This window comes from Solanum pennellii, chromosome 2, assembly GCF_001406875.1.
Source record: "Solanum pennellii chromosome 2, SPENNV200".
Lineage (NCBI taxonomy): Eukaryota > Viridiplantae > Streptophyta > Magnoliopsida > Solanales > Solanaceae > Solanum > Solanum pennellii.
The window spans coordinates 42,352,353-42,366,927 of NC_028638.1; the positions used below are offsets into that span (position 1 = coordinate 42,352,353).

Below are 14,575 nucleotides of genomic sequence, written 5' to 3' on the forward strand. Positions count from 1 at the left end.
TCTTTATTCAATATCTGATTTGTATGTCTTATATTTAGGTCTATTTATATTATATGTATCAAATATTAATAAGTACATTTTCAATGGTCTTATAGACTAGTACCCTGCGGCTCTATTTATTACGGTATTAATTTATTTTTTTTTCGGTATTAATTTCAGTATGGAATATACAATATAGATGGCAAGGTGACTTTAATTTTTATTAGATGTAGAAAACTATAAATATTAAGGAGTATATCGTTAAGTGAATTGAGGTTGTTAATTGTTATGACCTACTTTAAAGGCTTAAATTTATAATTAACATATTAAATTTATTAATTTAAATTAAACTTAAAAAATTAAATTTAACTCGAGCTTAGTTGCATCAAATTTTGGCTTGTAATTTCTTCAACATAAACATCAAAGATTGAAACAATTTTTTTTATAATATTCAAACTACAATTTTCATATACACTCTGAACATTCACCCCTGACTGAGATGGATTTAAAATATGAAGTTTATGAATTTCTATAGTAAACTCCAGTAAATATATAATAATAACTGATTTATAATCAAATATTTATAAAATTTAGTAGATATGTCATATACATATATAATATATAAAAAAAATAGAAGTAGTAATTTATTATAAGGTAGGTTGGTTTTCTAGAACCCTTAATAGCCAGCAACTATTTTCGATAATGCAGGCCTTCTTCACATTTTATTTTTTGTCGTTGATACATACGCAATTGACTGACTAATAATGCATAAATTATTCTTTTATTTATTTAATTATTTATTTGTAACTGTTTTCATGTGTAAGCAACAATTTAAAAAAATAGAATACTTTTCTTTTGTCAAAAGGAGAAGTGAATTATAGTGCCCAACATGCAACATATGTATAACGTTTTTTAATTAATTTGTCAAAGCTGGCTTAGGGAATAGTCATTTGGAGGAGGCAAACTCAAAGAAAAGACAATAGTGACGGAATCAAAATTATAAAATGAGATGTATAATTTATACTAAAGACGCTTAAAATTAAGTATATTACAGATACTACTTAATTTTATGATTGAATAAGATAGGCTCCGTCCACAAGTAACAACATCATAATTAAGCCTCTTTAGTAAAATAACTCAATGGACTTTTCACATATCTTTAAAAGAATGAATGTATTTTCTAAAAAAAGCACAAATTAATTTTTTTTTCTTTCTTCTACTTGACTTTGTTGCTTTTACTTTAAGGAACGAAATGAAAGGTGAGATATATATGTTGATTAATCTTTCAACAAACCCAAGGCATAGATAATTGTATAGATGCAAAGCTTTAATTTTCAACAACGTTTACCTTTGAAGTTTCAAAGAAATTAAGCAATAGGGTGCCACAACAGTTGTGCCCACCAATAATGTCATTTAAAGAAAACAACGTGACATGAAATTTCAAAAGTCAATAATCAAAAACCTTAAAATAAAATGCTCAATATTTTATTTTATTTTATTGCTAAATGACTTGACCAGTTGAGGAAAAAAAAAAGAGATTGAAAAAATAGAAATTAACAAGAACTTCTACACGAGTTGTCGGCATTTTGTCAAAGGTGGAAAAGTTGTATTATTTTCTTGTCTCAAATAATTGATCGTAATTTTTAAAAATAATATATTAAAGAAAAGAAGATTATACTATTTTAAAAGGAAAGAAATAATCATTAAATTCTCTTTATTAGTATACTTCTTAAAGACATATAAAAAAATAATTTAACGAAATAGTATCTTATTAGGTGGTGTAATTTGATTATTTAGAAAAAGATTCTAAAAAATAATAGTTGTATAGTTTAGTCAATAGGTATCATTATGCTTAGCACAAAGTGTTATCTAAAAATATGCATTTGACATTATATATTTTTAGTTATCATATCATGTAAGTCAGAACTTAACTTGGCCAACAACCATGCATGTGTCACTAATTTTTAATATCATGATTATTAAGTCATTAAGTAAATAAGACTACGAAACCATTGAGTTCATCTTTTTTTTAAATTACAAGTAGTACACAATTTTTTATTTTTTGTTTTAAATCAACAAAATAAAAAGAAAAAAGAGAACACGAACTGAATGGTGCACTATGAGTGCAGGTGATTTTTCCCTTTTAAAAAAATTTAATTATAATAATAAAAAAAAGTGGGTGGTCCGTACAGAGACAAGAACCAGTTAGGACTAGGGACAAGGTAGCAAAACAGGGAAATCCGCACATGAAATATAAATCTAAATGGGTCCCACTTCATACTACCTTTTAATACTCACTCATCAAACGTGGCAAAACTCTTCCTATCCATTTTAAGCTGGCTATAGATATTCAAAAATATATTTCACTTTTTCGAAGAAATGAGGTTTATACACGTAAATTTTAAAAATTATTAAAATTAATATAGGTTTGTACTACTCTGTTCGTAATTTTATATATGAATAAACATATAATTATTTTTATATTGACTGAATATTTTATCAACAATTTTGATATCCCTGCAAAAAATTATATAAAATAACACAAATATTTAGTATGTGATTTTATAAAAGATAAAAATTTAGCGTAGAAAATAATAATGAAAGTTGGGATATAAATTTTAAATTCATTGAGATTTGTTACGATATTTACTTATTTATGTTTAATTATGATTTGTTGGTTAGAACGGTTCCTGGTCATGGTTTAATTTGTTTTCTTTTTACTTTTATAAATATGGATTTTAATAGTTATCTTCAATACACACACAAAAAAGAAAACAGAAATATACATAATGACAAACTAATTATTTGTTTATGAATAATTATATAAAATGACAAAATGACAAACTAATTATTTGTGTTTTATAACAAACTGTTTGTCAGTCCCTCTCTCCCTTCATATTCTCGCTGCCACTTTTGCTCTATCAATTTTTTCCTGTCGCTTTATACAATAGAATTGTATAAATTGTATTTATAATTGTATAAACCGAGAGAAAATTGTATATACACGTGCAAATACCTATATTTTTGTTCTAAACACTTATAATTATACAATAAAATTACTCCCCTGCCGAAGTCTCTTTTGTCTTTCTCTCATTCTCGTTTTATACAAATTCAAATTATATATATAATTTCTCTCTTTCTCGATTGATACAATTCGCTTCAATTGTATATTCCCTGCCCAAGTCTCTTTTGTCTTTCTCCCTTTTTCATTTTATACAAATTCAAATTGTATATAATCTCCTATACAGTTATAATTATATAATTCATTTTATACACTTTGTTTTCTACAATTCTCTGCCCAAGTATCTTTCTCTTTCTCGTTTAATACAATTCGCTTTAATTGTATATGTATAGCTAATTATACACATATATATATATATGTTTGCTATGAAGGGCAATTATGCAAACTTTGTAATAACATACAAATATAAAATTTATGTTTTGCTATATATGAAAGTTATCCTTGTTTTATTATTTTATGTTTGCTATACGTGAAAATTGCCCTTTTTATTGCTGAGAAACTTCATTCTCCTATTTCACCTAATTACACACACATTGTTGAACCTATTTGACCAGCCTTAACGTGGCTCTGTTATTTGTTGATGTTTTCTCCCTTTGTGCTTGAGTTACCATCTTCGCCATGCTCCTTGTTAGCTCACATGACTCCTTTGTCCTCGAACTCGATGAAAGCATAACCATGACTGTCCTCAGTCTATTTAATTTACTATAGCTAGTATATAATCAAATTAAATTAGGATAAGAAATCGCTTTAACTTTAAATCTAGTTAAAATCAAATAAGTAGATATCATATATTAATTTATAATAGTCATTAAAATTAAACCTAATTATTTATGGTAGTCAAAAAAGGTAGAATATATTATAATACAAGATGTAAAGATTTGAAGGGGAGTCACACGTGGGACAGTGTGGGTTGCACCTTAGAGTAGAGAAAAGGAAAAAGACAAATAAAAATTTAATTAAAGAAAACCCACCCCTCACGTTCCCAACGAGGTCCCTATCGAAATCATCATTATTACTTTTTTTTTTCATAATAAAATAAGAGCAAAAATACAAAAAAAAAAAAAGAAAAAAGATATGAATAATAATGTGGTGTAAGGGCAGCGTGGGCATCAGATGAACGTGGCATAGACCCCAAAATGTCAGTTACTGCTCCTAATAATTAATCTCACGTACCGCACTTTCCACGAAAATAAGTACCATAAAAATTAAAATTTAAAAATATCTAATATTCACCATAATATAAAAATAAAAAATATATAATTATCATCAAAATACTTAATTCTCGTAAATTTTAACATATCACATGGGATGTTTAAAGTAATATTTGTGACATGTTCAAAAAAAGAAAAGAATTGATCAAGTGATATTTTAGAAGGATTTATTTTAATTATATGAAAAGATAGTTTTTCTTTTCCCTATAAATGAGCAGATTTGAGTATTAATTTAAAATTTTACTTGTAGAAAAGATCCAAATTTAGTGGGTAATTTATTTTAGTTTATGGAGGGATAATGGAGTTTTGAGAAAATCAAGGACAAAGAAAAGATGATGGACACAAATTTAATGCATAAGTCCATATTTACATTTTGCACGGGAATTATAAATCCCACTATACAAGGCATTTAAATAGGAAAATTTGACAATATTAAGGTATTTTTTATTCACGTAGAAAATAAAAGGCAGTGTAAGAAACGTAAATAATATTTATTGTTCTCGTAGATACATTCACTTTGAAAATTGGTTTTACGAGATTTCACCAAGATCGACAAGTCAATATTAAAATTTACAACTATAATGAATATGGTATAATCCCATAAAATTGGAGATCTAAAAAGGGTAATGCATAAGTAAGTTTATTCCCATATTGTGCTAGTTGAAAAAACATGTTAAAAATCAATGGAGAATTTTCTTTTAAGAAACAATAACATATATATGAAAAAGATAATTCTCTTACTAGCAGAGAAATAAGAGAATACTCAATTATTCGTAATTTCATCGAAATAAATTTATCACACTTTTATTTATATTATTTGTGATTGAACTCATTATGTATTTGAATTATCAATTTCAATCTTGCTTTTTTCATCTTGTTGAATATTAAAATTATTCTACCTTACTCCAAATAATTTTCATAGTTAATTTTATTAATTTTGTATTTCGCACATTCATTTTAATTTCATATTGTCATAAAATTTATTTTTACATATGTGAATTCTTGATCAACAAGAAAAAATTGGTGGACTTAATGCTTATTCCTAAATGTTGGATAATATTCATCAAATTTTACCATAAATAATTAGGCACAAATTTACTAAGTTCATTAACTAATTTACTTCAATAATAATTGTATAGTATCATTCTATTTTTATGCAACATCTTTTACTTATTTTTATTTTAATTAAAATACAAAAACTCATAATTGCATCAACAAATATTCAAAAATATGTGCTTATACATTTAAATCTCATCTATAATAAAGTTGATACATAAATTAAAAATAAGACGCGTTATAATAAGTATTTATGCGATCTTATGATGCAATTTTTTTGGTTTACCAGAAGAGTAAATATCGTGATTCTATAAATAAGCATCCTTAAAACGTAAGATTTTAATATTTCAAACAAATTAAGTAAATGAAGAGTATTTAATTAGTAAGTTATGATAATGATGTAAAATCTCATCCATCCCCTAATTTATTAACTTTTCAAAAAAATGCATTTAATACTCTTTTCTCTCTCTACAACTTCTTTTTGACTTTCCTGTACCCCACTTTCTCTCTCTATCCACAAAACCAAACGCTTAAATAAAGGCCGAAACTCCATTCTTTTTCTCTAGTCGCCACCTCCAAATCTCTCTCTCTCTGTTTTCTCTCAACAACAACAAAAAAAAAAAAATCCATTCACAGAGTGATTTCAATGGCAGTTGAGGCAAGACATCTCAATCTTTTCACTCAGCAACAGCAGCAAATGGTTTCGAATCAAGGGAATGGGTTTTCGTACAATACCCAAATTGTTGGTTCTTCTCTGTTACCGTTACCGACGCCGGAGAATAGTTTTTTACCGTTTCATCAGAGTCTGATGTGTGATTCGGTTCAGCCAAAAACGTCGGTAAATACTGATAGTGGTCTCACTTTCAATCTTCCTACTAATGTTAACGCTACCACTGCTGCCGGTGTAGCGGCGACGAGGAAGCGGTCGAGGGATTCGTTTAATCAATTTAATACTTGTAATACTACGTCGTTTGTTGGAGAGGACGTTTTGCCACTTCTACAACAGTACCAGTGTGATATCGATCGGATTATTTCGCTTCATGTAAGTTTTCTGATAGAAAAATTCATATCCAATGCCGTTTTCTGTATATTGGTGTTTTGGGACTAATTTGATTTTTATATTGTATTTTTACAGACTAAGAAAGTAAGGATGGAATTAGAAGAACGGCAGAAACAGCAAGCGAGGGTGTTGGTTGCAGCAATCGGAGAAGGCGTATCGAAAAAACTGAAAGAAAAAGACGAACAAATTCAACGAATGGGGAAAATCAACATGGTTCTACAAGAAAAAGTGAAAAGTCTGTTCGTTGAGAATCAGTTGTGGAGAGATTTAGCACAAACAAACGAAGCAACAGCAAATTCCCTCCGCAACAACTTAGAACAAGTATTAGCCCACGTCGGCGACGAACGTATCTCTGCCGGCGGTAACATCGCCGGAACAGCAGTTGAGGAAGTCGCCGAATCCTGCTGCGGCAGCAGCGACCACGGGGCAGGGGCGGAAGAGGAGGATGAAATCGAAGGCCGGCGCACCATAGTCGGAGAAGCGCATGATAACAGGATGTGCAAAAGGTGTGGTGAGAGGGAATCATGTGTATTGCTATTGCCATGCAGGCATCTTTGCTTGTGTGCTGTTTGTGGTTCAAGTTTAGTCCATACATGCCCTGTATGCAACTCTAACATGAATGCCACTGTGCATGTTAACATGTCTTCCTGATCAATCAATCAAAATCCAAAAAAAAAAAGATGAAACAATTTTTAGAAAGAAGAAAAGAAAATCATAGAATTTTGTTGATGTAGAGAAACTTTTAGAATTTTAGTTTGTAAATTTCTTTAGTAATTTGTAAAATGAAAAAATGTTCATTCTTTTTTTTCTTATCTCCTCTTAATTCACCATTGCCATATTAATGATATGGGAATTTCATTAAGATCTTCGTACGTTCTACTTTTTTTTTCCTTACGATTAAATTTTATCGAAGGAAGTAAAAAAAAGGTAAAGGGGTGTATGGTGGGATTAAACACAGTAACTTTTTATTTTGTTGAGTTTGATAGGGAGAGATTATGGGCGACTAATTTTTAATGAAATGGTCTGAAAAAGCAAAGTTTGCATGCCAACTTTTACCAAAGAATCCTACTTTAGTGATTGCTCACACATTGTGGTCCGTTAATGTATTGAATGAGGTACTGTACTAACTATGATAATATGACCAGAGAAACCTTTTTAATTGAAAAACTTTGCCAGAATAATATTTTATTTATGTTATTTAATATTCAGAATCAAGAGATTATTAGTACTACTTGAAAAAAAAACAAAAACAAGATTGTATTTTTACATAATTTGAGTTTCTTTCTATACTAGTAGTACTTAGTACTAGCAATAGCTATTCAAGAAAAAAAAAAAAAAGTGGACCCAAAAACAAGCAAATCCCCCTAACTTTGCAGGCATATATAGTGATTGTGAAAACAACTGCTTCTGACTAGTAAATTTAACTTAATTTTACTTTTCTTTTTTTATGTCCTAACTTTATACTATTTAATTAAATTAGGTTTCTCCTACACCTTAGCTATCCTTTTAAGTTATTATCACCTTTAAGGAAATATTTATTTCTTTTGTGTGTATTAAAATTGAATTGCTTGTAAATTCAAGTAGTTGGTTCGGTGATAGTTATGTGTATTTAGAGTATCTAAAATTATTATTGGTAATTTTCTTTCCCTACTCCTAAAGCTCAATGTATTATTAACCTTTCTAGGGTTGGCACAAGGTAATCAATATTGCTTAGGAAATGAATTAGTCATAACGAAATATCTTGTTCGAATAATCATTTTATTATTAAAATCTGTATAACTCTTATTTGACGACGGACTTGACAATTTTTTAATAAAAATTGGTGATGGACTTGACAATTTTTAATAAAAATTGGTGATGATAATAATAAAGTAGAAAGATGGTTGAGTAGTGTAATGCATTGATTTGTGACAGGAGGCAGGAGCAGTGGTCACTCTGGTGATGGTCAGATTCAAAGAGCCATCAGGACAAGCTTTGTGTATTGATTTTTTTTTCTTTTTGGGGTGGTTCATTTCTTGGAATCTTCCATTATGAGGCACAATTTTATAGGTGTTGTAAAGACAAAAATGTCAGTGGAAAATGTTGCACATTTCACATTATTTGTCCCTATTACTACTATACTACTCCATTTATTTATTGTTTGTTTGCGGATTGTTGATGTAAATTAAAGAGTTTGGGTAAGGGACGAAAACATTACTCAACAATGATGGCTCTCCCTAACGTCCCATTCCCTTTAATGCCTATCTTCCAACAATTTCACATTCTTTGAAAATTTTGAGTACCTCTTGGTTACTACCAACCAATTTTATGACGAAAGGTGGACCGATATGGTTAGGACAAAATAAAAATCTAACAAATATTTAAGTTGACAAGCTTGTAGCGATGCTTGAATAAATAAAACAAATACTCGAATCACATATAGATGAAAACTCATGGATTAGCTAAAATTGAGTTTAAAGTTTTTCAGAATAATAAAATTATTGTAGTTTTATTTCAATTTTCTCTACCAAATCAAATATGATCAAATTAATTGTTGTTTAAAGTTTGAGAAAACTTTTTTTTAAAATATTTATTCCATGGGTGTTAAAGATAGTTTTTTGCGTTTTTGTTTAGTGTGTGTCAGTCCTATAAATATATAGTGCATGTTGTATACAGAATCGTGTCCCAAAGTGCCGGCCAATATTCTGACACGTCACATTCACAAATACACCAAATGAAATAATTTTTTTTTTTTAAAAAAAATAAAGAGGTTACTACTGAAAATGATGGATCTCACCATTATCTAATTTGGGTGTCGTTTGGTTGAATAAAAATTTATATACCGTCAATCCATTTTATTATTAAATTCCTATTATTAAAAATCTACGCATCTTTGATCTTTTTCAAAGTAAATAAAATTGAAGGTATAAATTTTTTACGGTGAACGCGTAAATTCAAATTTAATCGAGAAGAAAAAAAAAAAGTTAATGTTTAAAGACCCACCACGTGTGAATAGAGGAGAGAGTTGAGGCACTTTACGCCAAAGAGAAAGTAGGGTGGTTGAGTATGATTCGTACACTGTATCAAACACGCCTATGCCTCTGTGCTTTGTTAAAGAGATGGAGAGAGAGTGTGTGATGTTTGGTTGCCTTGAAATTCGCCGGTGGGGAAGGATAATGATGGCCTACGTTACTTCATGTCAGAGCCGTGAAGATCGCTTTGGGTAATCACAATCCCACAACCTGACTAGTTTGGTTTTCCGGTCAATCTTCATTTTTTCACCTTTATTTACTCTTCATTCACTTTTTATATTTACTCCGACAATCAACTAATATTGTTGCAACTTTGAGATAAAAGTTTACTTCCATCGTGAAACTGTCCCACAAATAAAACTAAATATTTTTTGCAAATTTATCACTAGAATTTCTTTCGTTTTAAGAAAAAAAAAAATAATCTAATTTGATTTGAATGAAAATAAAGAATATTTTTATTTATGTGGTTCTGAAATTAAAAAGGAAAAGTTATATAAATATACTATAATAAAAGAATATTTATCATTTATAGCAATAACATTCTTTTTAACATGATTACTTTTAATTCATTTATAATACAAGTTTAATACATATTACAAAGAATAATTTACTATTCACATATAATACATGTTTTAACGATGGATAATATATTTATCACACATTTTAATACATTTATAATACAATATGTCAAATTTTTACCAAACAAACATAATACATTTCAAAAATACAATTATAATTCATATATATTGCATGCATAATTCACTTTTAATTCATATTACAAATTTAATATAGTATTGATATAAATGATGATAAATTAAAAGTATTGATAAAATCAATAATTTTTTATTAAAATGTATTAACTTATATAATTTTTCTAATTAAAAGGTACGTTAAATATACAAAATAGTTCTTTAAAAGAGATTTATTTTGAAAATAATGATGGAGGGACTTGGGTGTGTAACTATTTCAAACCCACACACTTTGAGTTTGTTAACATCCATTTAAAAGAAATTCTATAATACTAAAAAACAAACAAAATTCTTGTATTTAAGTTCGTTGATATTACAATAAAATCGATTAGAACTTAAATTTGAAATTCTATAATACTTAATCCACTTAGTTGTATTTCTTTTTCCGTTTACTTCTATTCATTCTATTAAAAAAAATTAATATAGTATAAATTATTGTTATTGCTTTTAAAAATATATATCGAATCTAATATATTATTCTAACAAATTAATGTTGTTTTCCTTGTAACAGTTATGATTCCTTTTAGTAGTAGTTATAATCAAATAAGTACTACTTTAATGATGGCTTGCTTGGAATATAATAAGGCCATCGACATCGGCATCGACAATTAATGAGTTTTTATTATCAAACAAACGTTGCTTTGTCCTTATATTATCATTTCCACGTGAATTCTTAATGGTTCGTATGTTCCCAACTCTTTTTATATTAAAGTAACTAATAATTTTAGTAGTAGAGTCAGAATTTTAATTATAAAATAAATTTAAAATAAAAAAAACTAAAATTATGTAGAAATTAAAAAGCGTTAACATACAATATATATAAGATAATTTTACTTTTATTATACAGTATAATTTTCTAAGAAAGGGGTGTTGACCGACCCCTCCACGCCACTGATTGATTCACCAGATCTCTAATATATTCGTAACCAATATTATTTTTGTATTTTTATAGCGTACATCACACGATGTCTTATGCTTAATAGTTCCATGTATTATCTCAAAATTTTCATTATTATACATTGTAATAAGTTTGAGACATTTTTTCCGTAATCTAAATATTCAATTTACACTACCAATTAGTTTTTGAAATACATTCGTTCAAACTAAACCAATTGAATTTCAAATTGTGATAGCATTATTTACTAGTGATTATTCAAGACCCCTAGATATAGTTTTATATAGTTTTAATCTGATATATTAAAATTTGATCAGGTGTTCAAAAATTAAATATTAAATACGATCAAGTTGTGAACTAGAATATGAAAATATTTATTTTTACTTATAAAATTTTAGATTTTTCTAGTGAATACATATTCAAATATAACATCAAAAATCTGAATTTATGATCCGAAGAGAATTAATTTTATTCATGAATCATTTGTCTTTCTATGTTAATAATAAAGAAAAGGCATAAACAAATTAAAACAAAAAGAAAAAAGAAATAGTTTTTTTAGCCCGAGACTTGGTCTATACAGTACATATCAGAAATCAAAGATACCCTCAATCAATTGAAAAATATAGATAACAGATTTTTCATAATAATAAAAATTCCTACCGTCCACTACTTGATTATTATAATTATAATATTAATAATTAAATATATTATTTTAATTTAAAATATTAAATTGACTAATTTTGTAAAACATGTTATCAATTGAGTAAAGAAAATATTGAATAAGTAAAAATAAAGGGATCGATTATTACTATATATGTGTATATATGACTATAATGAAATGATGATTTTGTTATTAAATATTATTATATATTTTGAAAAGCAGCAATATGTGCAGTATCTGCATTACCTCGTTGTTAGTTCTGTGTCAACATTTGACCATCAATTGTGGGTCCCATTCAGGGTTTTGTCTTTATTTTTATAATTTGACTTTTTCTTGTTTTGTTTATAGTGATACTATTACGAAAAGAAAGTAATTTAATAAAATAAAATGTCAGATAAGATAATAAAGATCGATAGATATAGATTGGTAAATGATGAAATAAAGTGTGGGGCACATGAAAAAGCTAATATTAATTTAAACTTTAGTGTGGGAGAGACGGATCTTCCGCAGTGGGTCCTTCCATCAGACACAATTTTGTCTCATCTATCACCAACATAATAATCACTCTATTTTATTTTTTTATTATATACTTCTCCGTTTTAATTTATTTGTATTTATTAGAAATTTATAGGCAGATAACTCTGTAAACATTTAAAATTTGGTGGTATTTTACAAAATGCGTTTAATTCGAATTGAAACTCCAAAAATTATAATCAACTCAAATTAAAATTTTTTGGAGGTTATTCAACGCAAAGTCATAATTTATGTCTATATTAAAGGTACTAAATTCTGTTAAACTCTGAAAATTTCATAAATGGATCAAGATCTATAAAAATTCATAAAGAGATAATGTCGAATACACCGCATATTGATGGATTATACATATAAAGAGGTCAAATTTAAATCAACCTAATTTAAAAAAACACTACTAACAGTTCTCGAATCATGAATGATTAGAATTGTACTCGCGCTTTCTTACTGAATAAAATCATATTTCTTGGAATTTTATTTATATGATTTATTTATTTTTTCTATATGTTTAAAATTTATTGCAAACAAAATTATTTTCAATAATGAGAATAACCTTGACCTTTTGCATCGAGCTACTCGTAGTTTGTTTAGTATAATTTACTTAGTTTATCTAATTTACAAGCTATTAGATAAGAGGGATGAAAATTTAAATAAGCTATTAAAATCTCTATTATTAAAATATATTAATATGCATGTGCGGGAGGTTTTTAATAGAATCACTAGATGTTAATTATTGGTTAATTGAATTTATACTAGTATATAGCATTAATTAAGATGAATTTTATGGTTACACTGGACATATTGAGTACTCCACAATAAAAGTAGTACATGTACCAGTAAAGGGGTAGTTTACACGTTAATACTTTGAAATATTTCTCTTGCAAGGAAAGCCAAATCAAATAGTACTAATACGTTTTGATTATTTTAATAAATAGCACGTTTTTATGTGATGAAGGACCATATTTGGACTATTATTAGTAATATATCAAATTAATTCGAAACTCAAAGTCCATTTTTAAGAGTTTTATTTGGACTATTATTAGTAATATATTAAATTAATTCGAAACTCAAAGTCCATTTTTAAGAGTTTTACTTCAAAGTAACGTACATAATTCATCTAATGCCAAAATTGACTAATTATTTAATATAGAAAATCGATGCATTTTTTTGAGATTGTTTTTTTAAGGATAAAAATGGAAGTGATTGTTTTTTTCTTGATGGTTGAATAGCCCTTTTCGAAGGATACATTAATTTGGGCCTTCGAGGTTAACTTTACTTGAAGAATGGAAAATCATAATTAATTACGATTAATCTAATTTTTATGTGAAATTTTGTTTGATTATAAAAATAAACGTACTCATAAATGTTGGAGGATGTTGTTATCAATGGTGTCAAAAGTGTAATCGATAGAGATGATTTTAGGTGAAACATGAATGACTAATTATCTTTTTGGTTTTATATCGCCGTTCAATGAAATCATTTAAAAAAAAAAAATAGTCATCAATTATTAAAATGTATTATGAGATAGATTAACGTGTTCTATACTTTATGGGATAGTTGAGTGGTGGGGTAATATGGTGTTGATAGCCTAATTTCCTTGTCTAATTAATTAACTAAGCACTATGATATGTGCACACATAATCACCTACTAGGACATTCCTAATTTGTCGATATTTAGAAGTTTTTGTAAATCTTAAAGAGGTATAACTTTCAAATGTAACACCTAAACGATAAGTACATACTTTGGGAATTGAGATGATAATGTATACATTAGATATACACATATATTTCGATCATATTGATAAATTAGTATACTCATAATTTGTTTTGTGATAAATTTAACTTTATTGGCGTTTGAAATATATTCTGATCAGGTATCTAAAAGAAAATCTTAGAGACCATTTTTATGATTACTTTTGGTGAAAAATATAATTTATTTATTGTGTTGGTTTTCAACAAATAAATGTGAGATATTACAAAATCAAATATTGGTTTTCGAAAATAAACTTCAAAATATATTTAACATGCATTACGACATAAGATAGCTCCTCCCAACTATTTTAATTATTTTTGTGAAGAAAAAAAAAACAAGTACTAGAACCATATGCTTATATTATTAATTGTCAAGATTATCCGTAACGGAAAAGGGCCTAAAATACCCTCAAAGTATTGAAAATGGTACAAAATTACCCTTCATCCACCTATTGGCTCCAAAATGCCTTTCCCACCCACCTATTGGGTCCAAAATACCCTTGTCATCCACCTTTTGGTTCAAAATTGACCACTTATTTAACGGTTTTATATTTAAACTATTTAAATATTTTTTTAAATACGTGACGCTCAACTATTTGTTATAATTTAACTTATTAGTGTAATTTATAAATCAATCCACTACCCACC

At 27.5% G+C, this 14,575-nt stretch overlaps 1 protein-coding gene across 1 annotated transcript; it reads left to right on the plus strand.

The window, feature by feature from the left end:
- The first annotated feature begins 5,674 nt into the window (after positions 1 to 5,674).
- Positions 5,675 to 7,140, plus strand: LOC107008808 (probable BOI-related E3 ubiquitin-protein ligase 3). Its single transcript, XM_015207995.2, has 2 exons — positions 5,675 to 6,310; positions 6,404 to 7,140. The coding sequence occupies exons 1-2, from the start codon at positions 5,915 to 5,917 to the stop codon at positions 6,977 to 6,979; spliced, it is 972 nt and encodes a 323-aa protein (XP_015063481.1). The 5' UTR covers positions 5,675 to 5,914; the 3' UTR covers positions 6,980 to 7,140.
- Positions 7,141 to 14,575: the final 7,435 nt, after the last annotated feature.